The sequence below is a fragment of the Panulirus ornatus genome, chromosome 19, assembly GCF_036320965.1.
Source record: "Panulirus ornatus isolate Po-2019 chromosome 19, ASM3632096v1, whole genome shotgun sequence".
NCBI lineage: Eukaryota > Metazoa > Arthropoda > Malacostraca > Decapoda > Palinuridae > Panulirus > Panulirus ornatus.
The window spans coordinates 58,009,678-58,031,201 of record NC_092242.1 but is presented as its reverse complement, the minus strand read 5'-3'; the positions used below and the strand labels follow the sequence as shown (position 1 = coordinate 58,031,201).

The 21,524-nt window shown below is 38.8% G+C and overlaps 1 protein-coding gene across 9 annotated transcripts in view; it reads right to left on the bottom strand.

The window, feature by feature from the left end:
• cno (adherens junction formation factor afadin) overlaps positions 1-21,524 on the bottom strand; it is a 585,480-nt gene that overhangs the window by 361,141 nt on the left and 202,815 nt on the right. For 6 of the 9 annotated variants that reach the window (XM_071673965.1, XM_071673968.1, XM_071673973.1 and 3 more), the window contains 4 exons: positions 16,339-16,534; positions 11,683-11,822; positions 6,257-6,346; positions 1,749-1,892 (listed from right to left, as the gene is read on the bottom strand). In XM_071673965.1, the coding sequence (XP_071530066.1) occupies positions 1,749-1,892; positions 6,257-6,346; positions 11,683-11,822; positions 16,339-16,534 (570 nt within the window). The remainder of the gene's footprint in view (positions 1-1,748; positions 1,893-6,256; positions 6,347-11,682; positions 11,823-16,338; positions 16,535-21,524) is intronic. The other 3 variants (XM_071673967.1, XM_071673969.1, XM_071673974.1) reach the window with 3 other exon arrangements.

The following is a 21,524-nucleotide window of genomic DNA, read 5'->3' as shown; positions in this document are numbered from 1 at the left end:
AATGTGAAGATATGCAAAGTGAAAAAGTCTTGGTATGTAATTTGATGAAAGGAAAAGAAATGGTGAAAGCCTAGTATAAATTGTAGTATGGCAAGGGGAATGGATTACAGATCACTTACTCAAGAAAGGGGGTGTTTGTGAAGTTGACTGGTTAGTTAGGATTTTCAGTGTATGTATGGCATATGGTAAGGTGCCTGGGGATTAGCAGAATGCCTGTATAATTCTACTGTTTAAAGGCAAGGGGGACAAAAGTTAATGTTTGAATTACAGAGGTATAAACTTGCTGAGTATACCTGGCAAGTTGTATGGGAGACCAGTGACTGAGTGGGTGGTGGTATGCACATAGCATCAGACTGGGGAGGAACAATGTGGTTTCAGGACCAGTAATGAATGTGTGGATCAGGTATTTGCTTTGAAGAATTTGTACGAGAAATACTTAGAGAAAGAGAAGGATTTGTATGCAACATTTACAGATCTGGAAAAAACATATAATACAGTTGCCAGAGAAGCTTTGTGGAAGGTGTTCCAAACATATGATGTGGGAAGAAAGCTGGTAAAAACAGTAAAAGATTTTTATCAAGAGAGTAATGCATGTGTGTGAGTAGGAAGAGATGTAAGAGATGTAAAATGTAACCACATGCAGACAGAGTCTGATCACACCTATCACTATCATCATGTCTGCGTTGGACTGATGATTTCTATGAGGGTCATAATCATAACTAAACTGAAACTTCTACTAGGAGAGGATTGTTATAGTTTGTTCTGGACTACTTACCTAGGCTTCTGTAGAGATATTATACAGGCTATTATACAGATACAGATATGAAGTCAGTCTGCCATGTCAGGCTTATACAGAGATGCAGTCAGATTACCTTGCTGGGCTTTTATAGAGATACAGAGATCAGCTAGGCTTTCATAGAATTACAGAGATGAGGTCAGATATTCACCACAGAATGAAGATGGAGGTAGGGGATTATGAGGGTTGTGAGAATGGAAGAAAATAAGATTAAAGAAGAAGCAGGATAATACAGCTCAGCTTGGAAATTAGGAGTAAAAGAGCTACCAACAATAATAATGCTGGTACAGTTAATGGACACGGAAATTGAGTAACAAGAAAAAATGGAAAAATTAGATTCCCAATTTACACGTTAAAATTGAGAAAAAACAGCAAGAGAAAAGAGATCACCACTGTACTGCTGGTAATCATCAGAGAGGTGTACAGTTATAAACTTACATATACTAACAATGTTATGAAGCAGCAGTTTATACCTTGTGTGATTTGGAATATTTTTTTTCATCTAAAGACTTTAAAGCATATAGGGATTTGAATAAAAATGAGGAGACAATTAATGTGAAATAAAGAAAAACAAACAAAAATTAATAGAACCTAGAGTAAAAAATACATTAACTTCCCCTGGGATTCATAAGATCTACCTTATTCTCCATGTTATGTTTGAAAAACTACACATGTACCTCTAGCATGCGGCTGAAGGCAGCTAAGAGGGGTAGAAGCGGGAGGATGGACATTCCTCCCTGTATTCGCTCTCTAAACACTGAGATATGAACCAAGAGAAGATTTTACTCTAAAGGGAAAAGTCAAACACATATATAGAAAAAATGTATAAGTGTAAAATTACCATATGTGAAGAGAAATTAAGTTAAATTCCTAAAGCTTACCAGACACTGGAATTACAGCAATACAATTTGGTAATAACTCTAAGTCCATATTAGAAACTTGTTACACTGACCTGCACAAGACAGTAGTTACTGGGATCCTCTTTATAAAGGCCATATTTATCTAACATTTCTCCCACCACTGCAAGAGCATTATCCCGAACAGATAACAACAGAGTCTTGTAAGGCACATCAGGACGGAGAGATTCACCATAAATCTGGAAAAGAGAATGGTTATCTTGAGTTGCAAAATGCAAACCATACTTTTTCATGGTGGTCAACATAGCATGGGCAAAATATGCTCAAATCATGGTCATTATAGGTGAAACATGGATAGAGTATGAAAAAAAGAAAGAAATTGAAACATGGGATTTTTGTAAAGCTAACTTTTAACCCTTTCACTATGACAATACACTAATTGCTCTTTGTAGATTCTTAAATATTCTAAAAACACATTTCCAAAATTTTGCTATTACGAATAACTAAAACGATTTTCTACACTAAATGACATAAGCTAAACCTGGGGAAAAACTCATTGTATTTGCTACATGCTACTCTGCTGCCAGTCATATGAAGCAAGGCAGATGTACTTTCAAGCACAAGAAATGATATGTGTGGTGTTTGACATATGTATTTGGCAGATACTTATGCCATTCCTTCATAAATATCTTCTTAGGACCTTATCATATACATTACTAGTGTATCCTATACATGCCAAAACCTTTCTGGCGGCAAAAAAGCCAAACACTGAGCTGTACTCCAGCCTTGTTATTTAAGGCTGCCTTACTATGAGTAATCAAATGGTGATGAGGACAACAACAGCAAAAGAGCATCAAGAGTAAGAATATGGTGCAAAGGAGAGAGTTACCTCACCATAATACTCCATGAAGTATTACTACTAAAGGACAGCACTCCAACTGCTGGCTCACCACAAAGGCAGCATCAGTACATGGGATTGTTGCTAGTTTTAAGGAGGGAGAAGACTGGGATTAATATGTGGAACAGTTAAACCAATATTTTCTAGCAATGGGTCCTGGAGATGCTTGAAGTAAATCAAAGAGAAGAGTGCTGTTACTGAGTATAGTAGGGTGCTTACTCAATCACCCTTTCCCAAATTAACACCAAAAACAGACTGAGAAAGATTGCATTTGCTAACGTCCACTCACTAGCTGTAATGTGCAAGTCACTGACACCACAGCCCTCTGTACTCAACCAAGCCCCACAGACCTTTCCACGGTTACCTCCAGCCACTTCAATGCCCTAGTCCAGTCCAATGACAGCACATCAACCCCTGCATACCACACTGTTCTAATTCACCTTATCCCATGCACACCTTTCACCCACCTACAAGTTCAGGCCCCAGTCACAAAATCCTTTTCAATCCATCCTTCTACCTCCAATTTGGCCTCCCCATTCTCCTTGTTCCCTTCACTTCTGACACATATAACCTCTTTCTCAATCTCTCCTTACTCATTCTCTCCATATGTCTAAGCCATATCACCCTCAAACATTTCATTTCCAACACATCCACCCTCTCTGCACATCCTCATCTATAACCCATACCTTGCATCTAAACAGCATATGATAGGGCTGATAGAAAAGCAGCGAGAAGTTATTATCCACAGTGAAAAGCATATGTATGAGTATAAAAGAGAGGAAAGTGAATGGTTCCAAGTGAAGGTAGGTGTGTGGCAGGGGTGCATGACATCACCATGGTTGTTTAATTTGTTTATTGAAAGGGAAGTGAAAGAGGAAAATGCGAGAGCCTTGGAGATAGTGGCAAGGTATGAGAAGGTCTAGGAAGTGATTCAGTTGTCTGCTGATGATATAGCACTGATGGCAGATTTGAGTGAGAAACTGCAGCAGCTGGTGACTGAATTTGGAAGAGTATGTGAAAGGAGAAAGCTGAGAGTCAGTGTGAATAAAGTATGATTACTGGGTTTAGCAGGGTTAAGAGACAGGTTAGTTGAGATGTGTTTGAATGGGGAAAAATTGGAGAAAGTGAAATATTTTAGATACCAGGGAGTGGACATGGCAGCAGATGGAACCATGGAAGCTGAAGCAAGTCATAAGGAGGGTGAAGGGGCGAAGGTTCGAGAATCACTGAAGAAAGTAAGAAAAGTGATCAATATCTACATGGGAAAAAATAGGTATGTTGAAAGGTACAGCAGTCCTAAAAATATCTTAAGGATGTGAGTCATGGGCTGTAGATGAGGCTATGCACAGAAGGGTGGATGTGTTGGAGTGAAATGTCTGAGGACAATATGTGGTGTGAGGTGGTGTGATCAAGTAAGTAATGCAAGGGTACAAGAGAGGTGTGGTAATAAGTGCAGTTGAGAAAGCTGATGAGGGTGTGCTGATATGGTTTGGACTTATGGAGGCAATGAGTGAGGAATGGTTGATAAAGAGGATATAAGTGTCAGAAGTGGAGGGAACAAGGAGAATGGGAAGACCAAACTTGAGATGGAAGGAGAGAGTGAAAAAGATAATGAATGACCAGGCCTGAACATGCAAAACGGTGAGAGGTATGCACAAAATAGAAGGAAATGAAATGATGTGGTATACAGAGGTTGATGTACTGTCAATGGACTGAACCAGGTCATGTCAAGCGGCTGGGGTAAACCATAGAAGGGTCCATGGGTATTGGTTCTGGATAGGGAGCTATGGTTTTGATGCATTACACATGACAGCTAGAGAATGAATGTATGCACAATACACACTTCATATTACTTCTCAGGTGTATAAAAAGATATTGTATATACTGCTTCTAGTACATACAAATGTATTAGAATCTCTATGTTATTTGACCAATAATTTCACATCAAAATAAATTTTGCATAAAAACTGAGCAAATTATTAATGTATCACACAAACAATAATACTAATAGTCAATTCACTACCATGTGCATTACACATGACAGCTCATGTATGGATGAGAGTGGATGTGGTCTTTCTTTGTCCGTTTCCTGGTGCTACCTCACTGACACAGGGAGTGGCAATGCTGTTTGCTGTGGAGTGGGAGCGAGCAAGTATGAATAGGTACATATGTGTATATGTGTGTGTATGCATATGTACATACTTATATATATGTATATGTGCACATATGTCTGTGAGTGAATGTGTCTTTCTTTGTCTGTTTCCTGGCACTACCTTGCTGACACAGGAAATGATGTTAAAAATAAATCCAAGTTTAAGCACTAACAATGTGGTAATATTTTGTGTACCATAAAAGAAATCAAATTTTTGTGAGTTAGTCTACATGAGGAGAGAGAGTGGCAGCTTGTACAGTATACACTGTTTATGACAATGCATATCAATGACAGAGGCATATGATATTTTTTTACATGTGCGACAGGAAAGCAATGTTGAAATCTAAAGATAGTTGGAGGAATCATACATTAGCTGAAAATTCAAATGAGGGTGGAAACAGTTAAATCGTCAAATGAAGATAATAGCAGTGTATTCTGCATCATCAATTGACCATCACAGTATATGAAGGTGAAACAGATCCATCAATGTTGGATTGCTTGAGAAAATTGTTTACAGTGACTGATGCTACTCCTACTGACCCTGTTTAGAAGCCTAAAGGTACAATAAAAAAAATCTGGTGATAATAAGGTAACTGTTATTCAGGATATAGATATTTCAAAGCATTCCAAGCCTAAACCTGATGAATTGTTTAGCAATTTCAGTGGAAGGGAAAAAGTCACAATACTAAATATTTCTCAAGTATACCAACAAACTGTGGGTGAAATGAGTTGCAGACAGGTTTTGACCATAAATACCCGTCTCAGAATGTATCAGCCTCTTATAAGGGGCATTCATTTAATATACAACAAATACATGTTCATTTAATGAATACAATAAATATAACAGTCAAGGAAGCATAAAGCACATGTGGGTCAGTCAGAGGGATCAGCTTCCTCTACCTTCTAAACAATACTTGAGAACAGTGAGAGGATGAAAAGAACCAGCCAGTACACCACATCCTAACTTTTACAGTAAATTTTTCCTAAACAAGAAATAAGCCGCTGGAGATGATGAAAGGTGTAGGCGCATTGTCGGAGTGCAGTAATGATGGTCAACAATACTGCAAGCTCCAAAAAACTTTTGAATGTTGATTTAATTTAGTTTCATACTGTATCTATATCAACAAATGTCTTCATTTTATCAATAAAACACCAGAGCCATTACTGTTTCCAAGGGAAGCCATTCTATAGCACTCACTAATGTATTAATCGACAATGTTAGGAACACTTTTCCAAAGGCACCATGTTATAGACACCCCAGTTAACAGATTTTTCAATTAACAAACATTCCTCTAGATTGCATCTTATCCATTATACGAGGTCCCTGTGTATAAGAGGTTACCATTTGGCATTTCAACAGCTCCAGCCATTTTTCAGTCTAAATGATAGAATATTGCAAGGCTTGGATGTAACGTACTATTTAGATGATTTAACTGTGATAGGTAACTATGACAGGTACATATAATAGAGCACCTAAACAATCTGCCATTGATTTAAAATAAACTGACTGACTCTGGATTCATGTTATAAAAACCAAACTGAATTTATGTTACCTTCAATGACCTATTTTGGTTTAAAAGTTTCTTCTTATTGACTTCAGACAGAGGATGAGGCAGCACAAGCCGAGAGGGATGCACCTCAGCCTAGGAATCAAGTTGTGTTACAATCATTCTTGAAACTTGAGAATTTATTCATTTACATATAATTACCCCAGCATCCCTGTTCCAGGGGCTCTTCCTGCTCCAATGCTGTGCTACACTCAGCAGCAGGGACAGGATGGACCCCTTTGAAACAAGAAGTTCTTTGATGAGATTGTAATCTGCTCTGTCATCTGACAATGATACAGCCTCACCAAAGATTACTTTTTATTCATGGTGTAACTTCAAACAGGCAGACGATGGTAATACCAGTCTTGTGAATCATCATAGAAAGCACATACATGGTATAATTACATTGGTGGCAATTACAAAATGTTATCAGGTAAGTTTGTAAATGTGAGTAGGGTAGTGAATAGTTGGAAACCTTTAAGGAAATTAAAGGTGTAGCTGGTTTCATCATATGCCTATGAGTAATGATTTCACTTGTTATAAAGAAAGAATAATACCCCAGTGCTTATGGACACTGGACTTTATCTATGGCAGGGAAAAAATCATTCACAGTTCATAAAGGAAGGGTTAGTTATTGTACCTGGATTACAACATAATTTGTGGTAATGCCATCTCATGAATCTCCAGCCACTTGGAGCAAGCATCCACTACAATCATGAAATTTTCTCCCATAAACTGATCATCAAAATCAATATGTAGGTTTTGCCATTGTTTTGAAGGCCATTTCCATGGATTGGCTTCAGCTGCTTTCAATTGAATCTCTTGGCAAAGTTGAAATACTTATACCATGTCTTCAATTACCATAATGAGAACAGGCCAAGCCATTCTGTTTATCTATCTATATTTCTGACACCTGTTCCTTCTGGGAACTCCTATCAAGGAGTGGCTACGGCAAAGAGTCTCCACTTATCCTTGTCCTCACATGCCTTCCTCACATAGTCTATGCTATGCATTCTTTCACTATTTCTCTCCCTCCAGTACTCCTCCACCCTATTTGCCCATGTCACAACTGGTCCTCCACTCACGCCAACCATTTTGATTGCACTATCATACACTCTCCTTGTAAACTCTGTCTTGCATTCTTTCCACATGCCCTAACCACCTCAACGTATAACATTTCACCAATGCTACCACTCCACTGTTCATTCTCTCTGCATCCCCTTCCATATCACATTTCTTTCTTCATTTCATTTCGTCACACCAAGATGCTCTTCTCAAATAGCTCATTTCCACAGCCTGGATTCTTGACCTCTATGACTTAATCCTTGTCCATGTTTCGGCTGCATAGGTCACTTATACATTTACACCTCTACCCTTCATTATTCTGTTAAGGGACCCAATGACTCTTCTACCCTGTACTGCTCTCTCCCTTATCTCTCTTTCCATATCTGGACACTTATCCATGACAGCTCCTAGATACTTAAATTCTCTCACTTCTTCCTGTCTTCCCCCCCCATATTAAAAGTACAATTTAGTAAATTTTCTTCTTTCACCATATATCATTTTACAAAATCTATACTTTCACTCTGTTTCCTTTCAAACACCATTACTTTACTTTTACTTGCATTTAACTTCAATTCCCTACATTTACACACTTACAACCTTCTGCAACTCCTCACTCTCAGCAAACAAAACAGTTTAATTATCACTATCTGTGAATGATTAGTATGTCTTCCATAATCCTGGACATAAAGTTTTCTGGTATGACATTTCAAATTCCCTCCAACAAAGTCCTTCCTCTAAATAGAGCTCTTGCTCTATGTTGAATTGGTAACATTTTGGGGACCACAGTTTGGAGCAGACATATATAGTTTCCCTTCTTATAACCTCAGCAGCATAGGAGGGCTTATAAAAAGAATATGATCCACGACAACCTGTTGCAAGTCGATCCACAAAAAGACAAACCAAAGGAACCCAAGTTTTATGGTACCACAGGATCTTAAGCGTAAATACTGGCACCTCAACAAAGCCGACTGGAATAGAGCAAGGAATAGAGTGAATTGGATCGATGTGGTATACCGGGGTTGACGTGCTGTCAGTGGATTGAATCAGGGCATGTGAAGCATCTGGGGTAAACCATGGAAAGCTGTGTAGGTATGTATATTTGCGTGTGTGGACGTGTATGTATATACATGTGTATGGGGGTGGGTTGGGCCATTTCTTTTGTCTGTTCCCTTGCGCTACCTCGCAAACGCGGGAGACAGCGGCAAAAAAAAAAAAAAAAAAAATAAATAAACTTCTTTTCTGACTTTCCTTGGGTAAATTTCTGTATCTTATATGGTGATGCTTCTGTCTCAACCAAATGCATAGCAGAGTTTATTCTTACAGGAACGGAAGCATTTATCCCCTCTTCTTCCAAGACAACCTTTTCATCCAATCCATGGTTCAACCGTTCATGTTCTTGTTCTGAGGCCATTCAGGCAAGGGATCAGGCACATTGGGCTTGGAAAAATTCTCCTTCCTCAGGCTACCATTCAGCTTTTATCACAGCCCATAATTGCTGCAAGTATGTTATCTGTGAGGCAAAGCATTCCTTTATTCAAAGGAAGTGCGATACCCTCTCCTCATTATCCACTGATAGGTCTTTCTGGTCTTTAGCTCGAGGCATCTCTCAAACCTTCTGTTACTCTATCTTTCCTTCACTTTTCCATTCTGACAGTACTATTGCTGTCTCTGCTAAAGATAAAGCAACTCTCTTTGGTTACTGTTTCTCCTCTAACTCTACCTTGGATGGCTCTAACATTCCTTCACCCCCTATGCCCCTCCCCGTGATCTCTTTTCGGACTGTCTGAAAAGTGCTTCTCTCTCTGGACACAAGCAAGGCTTATGGTCCTGATGACATCCATCCCCATGTACTGAGTGTGTGCTTCTGAACTTGCACCTGTGCTTGTTCACCAGTTCTGTTTCTGTTTAAAAACCAAAACTTTTCCTTCTTGTAAGTATGCATTAACGCATCCCATCCCAAAGATGGGTGACCATTCAGACACCTCTAACTATTGTCCTATTGCTCTGACATCTAAATTTCCAAAGTCTTTGAATCCTCCTCAACTCTTATATCCTTAGATACCTTGAAAATCACATTTTTCTCTCTGATCACCAGTATGGCTTCCGTAATGAGAGATCCACTAGTGATATATTTTCCCATCTTTCTAATATCTGGTCATCATCCCTGAAAGATGAGCAGTTGCCCTTGACATATCTAAAGATAGAGTGTGGCATCAGGATCTCACCTCTAAGCTCCCCTCTTTTGGCTTCCCTCCCTCACTTTGCTCATTCATACCTGGCTTCCTCTCCAGTCGATCTATCTCTGCGGTTGTTGATGGTTCAATCTCTCCCCTTTTCTCCATTGTCAGTTGTGTCCTTCAAGATTCTGTACTGTCCACTATACTTTATCTCCTTTTATCAACAGCTTTCTCTCCTCCATAAACAATCCCATGCACTCATTATGCTGACGGCTCATCACTGCATCTATCCACATCCTTCAGTTCAGTTCCTTCTCTCACTTAATCTGCATCTTGTCTCGACAAAGCCTCCTCTTCCTCAATAAACTGAGAATTGGACAGGATATCTCAGTAGGGTAGAAGAAATCTCAAGTTTAATGCCTCAAAAACCCAGTTTCTACCCATCTTTCTATCGAAAACTCCTTACAACTCTTGTAATTCCACCTCTTGATTCAGTGAACATACTTGGTATTACTCTAACATCCACTCTTTCTTTGAAACCCCACATTACAGGAATAGCTAAGTCTCTCTCTAAGAAATTGGATGTCCTGTCTAGAAGTTGATACTACTTTTTTTCTTAACAGTTGCTCTGTCTATACAAATGATTGATTCGTCCTTTGATGGCGTACTGCTCTCACATCTGGGGTGGTTCTAGTTCTGCATCCTTACTTGACAGAGTTGAGTTGACAGTAGTCTGACTTATAAACTGTACCAGGCGAACTTCCAAATTTGACCCTCTTGCTCTGCGCCACAATGTTGATTCACTTTCCCTTTTCTATAGGTATCACTTTGGTTTTCATTTCCAGGAGGTGGCTGCTTATGTGGCTCCACCACTAGGTAGACCACGCAATCCTTAGCAATCTGCAATGTCACATGATTTCTACATGGCCATTGGCAACTAACGGGTGGGCCAATTAGATAATCACTTCTTTCCCTTCATGTTAAAACTTTGGAACTCTCTATCTTCTGTTTCTTTCCCAATAACTATGACCTGGCACATTTCAAAAGACAGATTTTCACTTCCTACATAATTTGTAAATACCTTCCCTTGTCTTTTCTTTTTCCATTTCATAATTCTCTCTATGTTTCAATTAAAGCTCAGCCTTGATTTAGACTTCTGTCCATGACTTTGTATGTGTGTGTGTGTGTGTGTGTGTGTGTGTGTGTGTGTGTGTGAAGGGAGAGATGTGATTGTGCTTTGAAGGAGAAGTTTTCTAATTTTGATACTGGAACATTTTAAAAGTATTTAGAAACATGCTACCCCATTCTTAAGTATACTGCCTCAAATATTTTGTCCCTATTTAGTACTACTTATGTCTGTGAACTTAACTGACAACTTACTGACACAAATCTGAACTCAGTGCTTAAAGCTGTCACAGCCCATTCGATGGCTCCAAACTCTGATACACTAGTCTAAACTATGAGATGTCAGGTGCCTAGAAGCAGCATGACCAGTCAATAAAGGGAGCACAACATCAGGAGACTTCATAGTCCTTTCAAAAGCTTATTTCACAGCAAAATGATAATAGGTGTAGACTTGACATTTCTGTTATTCTTAAACAATACTTAAAATGTTCTAGGCTAAAAATAATATCATGAAATCATGTCGTTTTTTCTAGCATTTCAATAAATTCTTATACTTAAGGCCAGCATGATGGACTTCTACAATGAAAATGGCTGCCACAGCAAATGAGTTTTACTTCCCTGATCTAAAGTCTGCTATTTCTGTGTCAGGAAGAAAAAAGTTCCTTGATTAGAAGCTGATAAGTTTTGCCCATGTCCTTCACAAAAACATCAACATGTTCCATAAGTATGTGAAGTAGATCATAACAACAAACTAGATTACTCAACCCAAGAAACAAAGCAATCACTTTAAGAAAATTTCTACACCTATTCCATGCAACAGAAAAAATTCAGACAGCTGTGCTTAACAAGGAAGAGACCAACAAACACCCAAATAATTTCATGATACCTGTACTTCATTAACAAAAAGACTATATGCTCAGTAATGCTACCTTAGAGAACATTAAGAAAATTATCAACAAATGATAATCCTATCCATATAGCACTCTCACTCTGGAATGAGAATCCATTCTCAATAAGCACTTTAAAACTGAAAAGCAATCTCTATTGCTAATATACTACTCTCACCTTTAGAGTGCCTCCAGTATCAGGTCCACCATCTTTACTTCGGAACTGTTGAAGCTTTTTCTCTAATTTCTGAGCTCGTCTTCGTCTCATCACTGCTTCAGGGTTACTGATACTGCGTGTGAAACTTGTTTCAGGTAATTCTGTAAAAAAAAGTCCACAGTGAATTCTTTTCAAGAAAATCAGATGGTCTACTTTTCCAAAGAGCAGATAATCAACTTTTCTGAAAAGTAAATAATTGTTGTTGACTGGCTGGTGAGGATATTTAATGTATGTATGGTTCATGGTGAAGTGCCTGAGGACTGGCGGAATACATGCATAGTGCCATTGTACAAAGGCAAAGGGGATAAAGGTGAGTGTTCAAATTACATAAGTATAAGTTTGATGAGTATTCCTGGGAAATTATATGGGATGGTATTGATTGAGACGGTCATGGCATGAAAAGGGCATCAGATTGGGGAAGAACAGTGTGGTTTCAGAAGTGACAGAGGATGTGTGGATCAGGTGTTTGCTTTGAAGAATGTATGTGAGAAACACTTACAAAAACAGATGGATTTGTATGTAGCATTTATGGATCTGGAGAAGGTATATGATATGAGTTGATAGAGATGCTCTGTGGAAGGTATTAAGAGTATATGGTGTGGGAGGTATGTTGCTTGAAGCAGTGAGAAGTTTCTATCGAGGATGTAAGGCATGCATACAAGTAGGAAGAGAGGAAAGTGACTGGTTCCCAGTGATTGTCGGTTTGCGGCAGGGGTGCATGACGTCTCCATGGTTGTTAAATTTATTTATGGATGGGGTTGTTGTGGAGGTGAGTGCAAGAGCTTTGGAGAGAGGGCCAAGTATGCAGTCCATTGTGGATGAGAGGGCTGGGAAAGGAGTCAGTTGTTGTTCGCTGATGATTCAGCACTAGTGGCTGATTCAGGTGAGAAACTGCAGAGGTTGGTGACTGAGTATGGTAAAAAGTGTGAAAGAAGAAAGCTGAGAGTAAATGTGAATAAGAGCAAGGTTATTAGGTTCTGTAGGGTTGAGAGGCAAGTCAATTGGGAGGTAAGTTTGAATGGAGAAAAACTGGAGGAAGTGGAGTGTTTTAGAGATCTGGGAGTGGATTTAGCAGCAGATGGATCCATGGAAGTGGAAGTGTGTCACTGGGTGGGGGAGGGGCAAAGGTTCTGGGAGCATTGAAGAATGTGTGGAAGGCGAGAATGCTATCTCGGAGCAAAAATAGGTATGTTTGAAAGAATAGTGGTTCCAACGTTATATGATTGTGAGGCATGGGCTATAGATAGAGTTGTGCAGAGGAGGGTGGATGTGTTGGAAATGAGATGTCTGAGGACAATATGTGGCGTGAGGTGGTTTGATCAAGTAAGTAATGAAAGGGTAAGAGAGATGAGCGGTAATAAAAAGAGTGTGGTTGAGAGAGCAGAAGAGGGTGTATTGAAATGAATTGGTCACATGGAGACAATGAGGGAGGAAAGATTGACAAAGAGGATATATGTGACAGAGGTGGAGGGAACGAGGAGAGGTGGGAGATCAAATTGGAGGTGGAAGGATGGAGTGAAAAAGATTTTGAGTGATTGAGGCCTGAACATACAGGAGGGTGAAAGGCATGCAAGGAATACAGTGAATTGGAACGATGTGGTATACTGGGGTTGACGTGCTGTCAGTGGATTGAACCAGGGCATGTGAAGCATCTGGGGTAAACCATGGAAAGTTTTGTGGGGTCTGGATGTGGAAGGGAGCAATGGTTTCAGTGCAATACACATGACAGCTAGATATGAGTGTGAAAGAATGTGGCCTTTGTTGTCTTTTCCTAGCACTACCTCGCGCGCATGCAGGGGAAGGGGGTGCCATTTCATGTGTGGCGGAGTGGCTGCTGGAATGGATGAAGGCAGCATGTATGAATACGTGCATGTATATATATGTATATGTCTGCGTATGTATATGTTGAAATGTACAGGTATGTATATGTGCGTGTGTGGGCGTTTATGTATATACACGTGTATGTGGGTGGGTTGGGCCGTTCTTTCGTTTGTTTCCTTGGGCTACCTCGCTAACGCGGGAGACAGGAACAAGGTATAATAAAATAAATAATAATAATAATCTCTCCTAGCCTCCTACTCCCAGTGATTCTATTTGCTGATGAAATTTACACTGCATTTTCCCCAACTGATAATGTTTCAAAATTCATTTTTCTCCAAATACTGCTAATATCCATTTCTCTATCCATTTTTACTTATGTTTTTTCTATTTTGTGCAATCACTTTCTAAGATTACCAGTTTGCAAATCATTTCCAAACAAGTTATAAGTTAAGAACACAATAAATCAGTAACTTTTCCAATGTATGAAGACATATTACCATTAAAATTATGCAGTATACGCTGAAATGACATGTGACAGGGGTAACCATGGAAAGGTGTGGAGCCTGGCTAAAGATAGGGGTTATGGTTTTGGTGTACTGCACAAGACAGCTTGAGAATGGATACAGGTGAATGTGATCTTTTTCAATCTGTTCCTAGTGCTACCTCACTAACACACAAAACAGCTAACATATAAGACAGAAAATGCTTAAAAAACTGAATTTCAGATCTACAGCAGCTAGAAATGTATTTAATAGGTAATGTGTCTGTAACAGCTTGAATATAAACCAAACTATGAGTGTGGAAAATGGCATTAATAATAGGGAACAAATTTCACAAAAGCTTTTGGTGCCTCAGATTTTAGACATGACTCTAGGTATAATCACACCACTGAATAAGAAAATGACCTTCATTTCCTCCTAGCAGCTATAGTTTTTGAGATAATACACTTATCAATAAATGTACCCCTCATGAGCATAGATAGTTCTAAGCAGAGCTTAAAAAATGTGCTTCTACACAATGGCAACAAATATGGATTAATTCCAATTGGTCACTCAACTAAGATGATTGAACAGCAGGAAACAATCGCCCTGGTCTTACAGGTGATATCATACCATGATCACCAATGGCTAATCTGAGTGGCTTTTAAGATCGCGACTTTCCTCCTGGGTCAGCAGAGTGGATACACCAAGTATCCCAGCTTTATCTGTCTCTGGGACTGTACAGCTAAGGATGAGCACTGAGTGAGAAAACAATGGCCTTAGAGAAAACATGGAGGTTGGAGAAAAGAATGTGATTGCAGAACCCTTGGGTGATAGAGATAGGATCATTTTACCACCAATGCACATCAGACTAGGTTTAATGAATCAGTCTGTGAAGACTTTGAACAAAGAAGGGGACTGCTTTCACTGCATATGCAGAAAACAATGGCCTCTGAGAGAAAACATGGTGGTTGGAGAAAAGGATATAATCGCAGAAACCTTAGCTGACAGAGATAAGATCATTTTACTACCAATGCACATCAGACTTGGTTTAATGAAACAGTCTGTGAAGGCTTTCAACAAAGAAGGGGACTGCTTTGACTACATATGCAGAAAACAATGGCCGCTGAGAGAAAACTCGGTGGTTGGAGAAAAGAATGTAATCGCAGAAACCTTGGTTGACTGAGATAAGATCATTTTACCACCACTGCACATCAAACTAGGTTTAATGAAACAGATTGTACAGGCTTTGAACTAAAAAAGGGACTGCTTTGACTACATATGCAGAAAATTTCCAGCGCTGAACATGAAGAAGCTAAAGGTAGGTATTTTCGACAGGCCTCAAATCAGGGAACTCATGAAAGACCCATATTTCCAAGATTCAATGAACAATGCTGAGGTAGATGTATGGTCTTCTTTCACTCTGTTGTAAGGAATTTTCTTGGGAACCATAAAACAGATAACTACTCTGAACTAGAAGAGAGCATGCTCTCTTTTCTCCATCAACTTGGCTGTAAAATGAGCATCAAAAAGCATTACCACAGTCATTTAGATTGTTTCCCAGACAACCTTGGTGACCTAAGTGAGGAACAGGGTGAAAGATTCCATCAAGATTTAAGAACCATGGAAAAAAGATACCAGGGACACTGGGATACTGCTGGACCATTCAATGTGATAGTCCTGGGGCAGCTCACCACAAGAAGTCTTTGAATCGTGAGATGTCTGAGTAAATGAACATTGTATCAATAATATATAACTCTCTATGCTTGTTTCACCATTATTTGATTCTATGGATGTAATTTAAGCATAAACAAATTCTACTTGTATGAAGCCATTTTTTTATCAAAAAGGCAACAATAATGATTTGTAGTCATCAATCCTTGTGCCTGATAGATTGTATGCATAGCAATTAGGGGTGTATCATATCTTGATAACCAGAGCTGACAAAAAACTGATGGCATAATTAGAATCAGCAACCAAAATTTATCTAAAAAAAAAGGCCTAATATCTCAGGCACCAAATTCTGTGTAACCCTGTAATAAAATCATTATTAGAAACTACTGACAGAAGAAGTACTCTAATGTTTGTTCTAAGACCCATCAATAACATCCTTGCAAAAGATCATATCAGAAAGATTAAGTGGATCAAAGTATGATGTAACAATGAAGAATTACCAACTTAGCATTATTTGGTTAAGAATTCTCAACTGAAGTTACAAGCCAAGTCATGCAGGTGTAAACAATGCGTACACTCTTCCAAATGCACACACTAGCCTCTGAATTGGAATAACTTTACAAATATCACAGAGTAAGCATACCTGTATACAGCTTTTCTGCCACTGAAGTGTCTGCTTCATTCGCTTCATTTGCTCGACGAAGTTTTTCTTGCTTCTTGAGTTCTTTTTTCTCTCGCTTGGAAAGTTTACGCTGGAACGGCTGGTCTTTTGTGGGTATAGGTGTAGTTGGGTGAGGGGGTAGAGTATTGACTATTGAAGAACCACCCTGTAAAAGTAGCTATAGGTTATTTGCAGGTTTTTAAGCCTGCCAAACATGAAGGAGATCTTTTCATACCTCAGCATTTGAGTTCAGACCACTCTGTGTTTCTTCAAATACTGTACCTTTGCTATACATGTTCTTGAATTAACTTCATTCATATATACATTTCTATAATTATCCTAGGACCCCTTTCCTAGGGGCTCCTGCAGCCCAAGACAGCATTACACTCAGTAGCAGTGACAGGATGGACTCCTTTGAAGTAAGTACTTTGATGAGACTGCACTCTGTTTTGTCAACTGACAATAGTACAGCCTTCCCAAAGGTAACAAATTACCTGTAGTGTGACTCTGATATAGGCAGAGTTCATGAACATCCATTCACACACACATATATGAAAAAATATATATTTATTTACATTTTTTATTTATTATACTTTGTTGCTGTCTCCCGTGTTAGCGAGGTAGCGCAAGGAAACAGACAAAAGAATGGCCCAACCCACCCACATACACATGTATATACATACACGTCCACACACGCACATATACATACCTATACATCTCAACGTATAGATATATATACACACACACAGACATATACATATATACACATGTACATAATTCATACTGTCTGCCATTATTCATTCCCGTCGCCACCCCGCCACACATGAAATGAAAACCCCTCACTTGGCCCCCTTCTCTGTTCCTTCTTTTACAGTAAAATCCTCTCCTCCAGTTTTACATTATCACTGATACGGGAAAAGGCGACTATGTACAAAAAAAAAAAGTGCAAGGGTCTTGAACATAGGGGTATATATGCAGTCTTTTTAGGGTATGGGGTCTTGGAAGTCAGTTAGTTGTTGTTTGCTGTACTGGTGGGAAATTCAAGTGAGAAATTGTAGAGGGTAGTGTTTGAGTTTGGGATACTGTATAAAAGGAGATTGTTGAGAGTAAAAGTGAATATAAGCAAGATCATTGGTATAGCAGTGAAAGGATGATAGGATGTTTGAATCTGAATGGAGAGAACTAAGAGAAAGTAGAATGTTTATGTTTAAGATGCCTAGGAGAGGACATGGTAATGAATGGAACCATGGGAGCTTAAGTGAAGTAAGAGGCAGAGGCCCTGGGAGCATTGATGGGCATGTGTTGTATAAATACAATGCTTGGGTAATAGATAAAAATATATGTTTCTGAGGAGGATAGATCATGTGAGAAATGACATGGTAAGTGAGAGATGTAGTAATAAGAGCATGGTTGCAAGAGTTGAAGAGGGTGAGCTGAAATGATTGACTTTTTCTTTTTTATGGACTTATAAGTGAGGAAAGGTTAACAAACAGGATATATGCATAAGAAGTGGAGGAGACAAGGAGAATGAGGAGACCAAATTGGAGATGGAAGGGCGGAGTGAATAAAATTTTGAGCGCTCATGACCCAAACATACAAGAGAGTATAAGATGTACATAGGATAAAGTGAACTGGAGTGATGTGGTACACAGGGGACAATATGCTGTCAATGGACTGAATCAAGGAATGTAAAGCAGATGAAGGAATCCATGGAAAGGTCTGTGGGGCTTGGGTGCGGATAACCGACTGTGGTTTTAGTACTTTAATGTACTTTAGTGTACTACTTCACTAATGTGGCAAACAGCAAAAAGTAAGAAAACTATACTAAGAAACCATTTTTGACAAATGTAACAAATTTTCTTACTAAAAACCTAAATTTACACTGCTAGATAATTTTCAAGAGAACTTCCAAAGTCAGATAAGAGCATTTTCTAGTCATCTAAAGTTGGAAATGCATAAAAAGTGGAAAGTCAAGACTTTTTCCTCATAAACAAATGAAACTTATGGGAGAAAGTATAATAAATAAAATAATAGTAAATGATTATTGTAACTTTCAAAATAAATAACACAATTTCATGGAAGTGGAATATTACTGACTTCTTATTTAACAACTTAGCTCAATTCTGTTGTCTTGTACTCAAAATCTGTTTTCAAGAAATTTTACCCATTTTCTAATAAATCTAAATTTCCATTAATGTCTTATGTTTTTGAGAAATGTGATTGCCAGATACATGAATTCATGGTAATTTGAAGTTGAAAGGGAAGAAATATATTAACATCTAGGATTCAGGGAAATATGACATATTCCAGAGAATGTTCATGAAATCTAAATATGCAGCTTAGGTGCTTAATGAAGATCATGCACAAGGGATGATGTGTACATATTCTGCTTCAGTGGTAGTTTCAAGTAAATTCAAAGGCCTAAGCATTTGCTAAAGTCTAACTTTTTGGTTTAAACATCTAATAATACTTTTTTAAAAATTTTCTGCTACCTTATTCAACCTGGCTCCTTACTGAAAAGATTAATGAAGGTAACATATCAATAACTGATCCACCTGGGTTAAAGATAATATACAGACTGATGTAATCACATTAATCATATGTCTAACCAAAGTAGGAGCCCCTCTATATGTCAATGCAGGTCTGTCACAATTTTTAGCACTCCTTATTTCTCACATTAGTCTAGCATCATCCAAAACATATTCAGGTATTTCTCACATTAGTTTAGCATCATCCAAAACTTATCCAGGTATTATCATACAACTTCAGGTAAACTACTTATGTAAATCAGGAAAAGCAATGGCTCCTAGACTGAGCCATGTGGGATACAACTGGTTACTTCAACTCAGTGTAAAAGGCACCTCTGACATGCCTCCACTGTTCCCTTCCAGTTAAGTAATTTTCACTCCCCTGAAGAAGTCCACCTCAAATCCCAACCAGGATCACTTTTTAACAAACCTACTGAGGCCTTCTGGCATTGTAAAAACATGTATCCATAATTTTCTAAACTAATGCTGACCACAAAAGATTCAGAGCACATTACTTCTTTCTTCTGAGTCCATGCTACCTTTCAATTACGTATTTTCACATTTACACAACCATTTGATTTTTGATCATCTTTTCCAATATATTACATACTACAATATGTTACGGACTTTCAGTTCCTCTTCATATGAAGGGTAAACCTCCTCTATTATTTTCTTCTATTAGTGTGGATCCTTTAGAAAAAAAAAAATAAAGCCTAAATTCTTGGCAATGTATCTCAACAGTTTAAACATTATCTGGTCTGATTTCACCTATCTGGTCCCTAAATTCCAATTCTTTGCTATCTACTAATAATCCATCTGCATAATGTAAAATGATAAATAGATAATATGATATTCCATTCCAGTCATACAATTTGATATAAAGCCAGCATTATACTACATTACAACAACAGGCAGACAGTGGATGTCAGCAAAAAAGGCCGCTTCTTTGTGCATTTCTAGCGGTGTCTCACTATCACAGAAAGCAGAAAACAAGTATGAAAGAAAATAAAATTATACTGTACATGACGTGAAAGAGGCTTTGAGTTATTGGGGTCTGAACATGCAGGAGGGTGAGAGGCACACATGGAACAGAGTGAACTGAAATGGTATGGTATACAAGGGGGTGACATGCTGTCAATGCCAATGGGCTGATCCAGGGCTTGCGAAGCATGAAGCGTTCATGGGAAACCAAGGAAATGTCTATGGGAAATGGCTGTGAATGTGGGACCCTGGTTTTGGTGCATTATACATAGCAGATAGAGAGTGTTTATGAAAAAATGAAGCCACTCTTCAACTGCTCCTGGTGCTATCTCACTATGTAGGACATGGTGAACAAGTATGAAAAATGAAATAATAAATAATAAACAATATAATGTACTCATGGTGGCGAAGGAGGTAAATGCAAAGTTCATGAAGAGGGGCAGGTCTAAAGTATGCTAGGGGTGGATGGGCCTGGAAAGTGAATCATTTGTTGCTTGCAAATGACAGTCCTGGTGACAGACTACAGAGAAAAGCTCCAGAGATTGGTGTCCGAGCTTGGGTGTGTGTAAACTGATGAGGTCAAGAGTTAAGGTTAACAAAAGTAAGATAATGAGGTATGACAGGGGGTGAGACAGATTAGTTTGTGTGGAACTGAACTGGGAAAAACTGGGGGATATGGAAGTGCTTTTGGCATCTAGAAGGGGACATGAAAGCAGTTATATCCATGGAAGTAGGAGTAAGTTACAGAGTGGGTATGGGTACTGAGAACCTGGTGCAACGAGGGGCTTCAACTCCACAGCCTGGATTGGGTCATTGGTCAACCAAGATCTTGAAACCTAAAGGCCTCAGGCCTCACACAGCCCCAACAGCCTGGCTGCACTGGTACACTTTGTAGGTACTTTTCCAATGCACTCTTGAACTTCTATACCATGCACCCTATACTGTTTATGATGGTAAATGGCAAAGTGTTTAAAATTCTTGGGCTCCAGATGTCTACGGTGCTTTCTCTATTTGTGCATTTTGCTGCTTTGGATTTCAGAGGAAGTATTTTACAGTATTCCATTCCTGTCATGCCAACAGATGTTATTTCCGAATGTAACGTGGAAACCACACCTTCTAGGATTTTCTAGGTTCAGTGATTTCATTCATTCCTAGTAATTTAGTTCCTTTACCACATCAATATGGGCTGTGAAAGATCTCTGGACATTTTCAAACTCCACAATTTCACCCACCTAGTTGGGTGATGTTAGAACGCAATGATATTCAGTTCATGAAAGACTTAGTGCCTCGAATAATGTCATAATTGGTTTTTCTTCCCTTGTCATGAAGATCCACAGGATCCATCCTGCCTTCCTTCTGCATGAAGCAACTGTTGTTTTCTGGTGCTCCCTGAAGGTTGGGTCATTACACATTAGTACTCCAAGGTTTTCCCATTACTCATCTGGGTGATGATTGCATCTGTGTTTGTCCAGTATGAAATCGCATGAAAGGAAAGATCAGTGTCTGTTTAGGCAAAGGTGGTCTAGAGTATAATGGTTCCATCAACAATGTATGGATGTGATTCTTGGAAAACAAAAATGAAATGAAATACCTAAGGACAATACATATGGTGAGGCAGGTTGATTATGTAAAGAATGACAGTGTAAGACAGAGGTATGA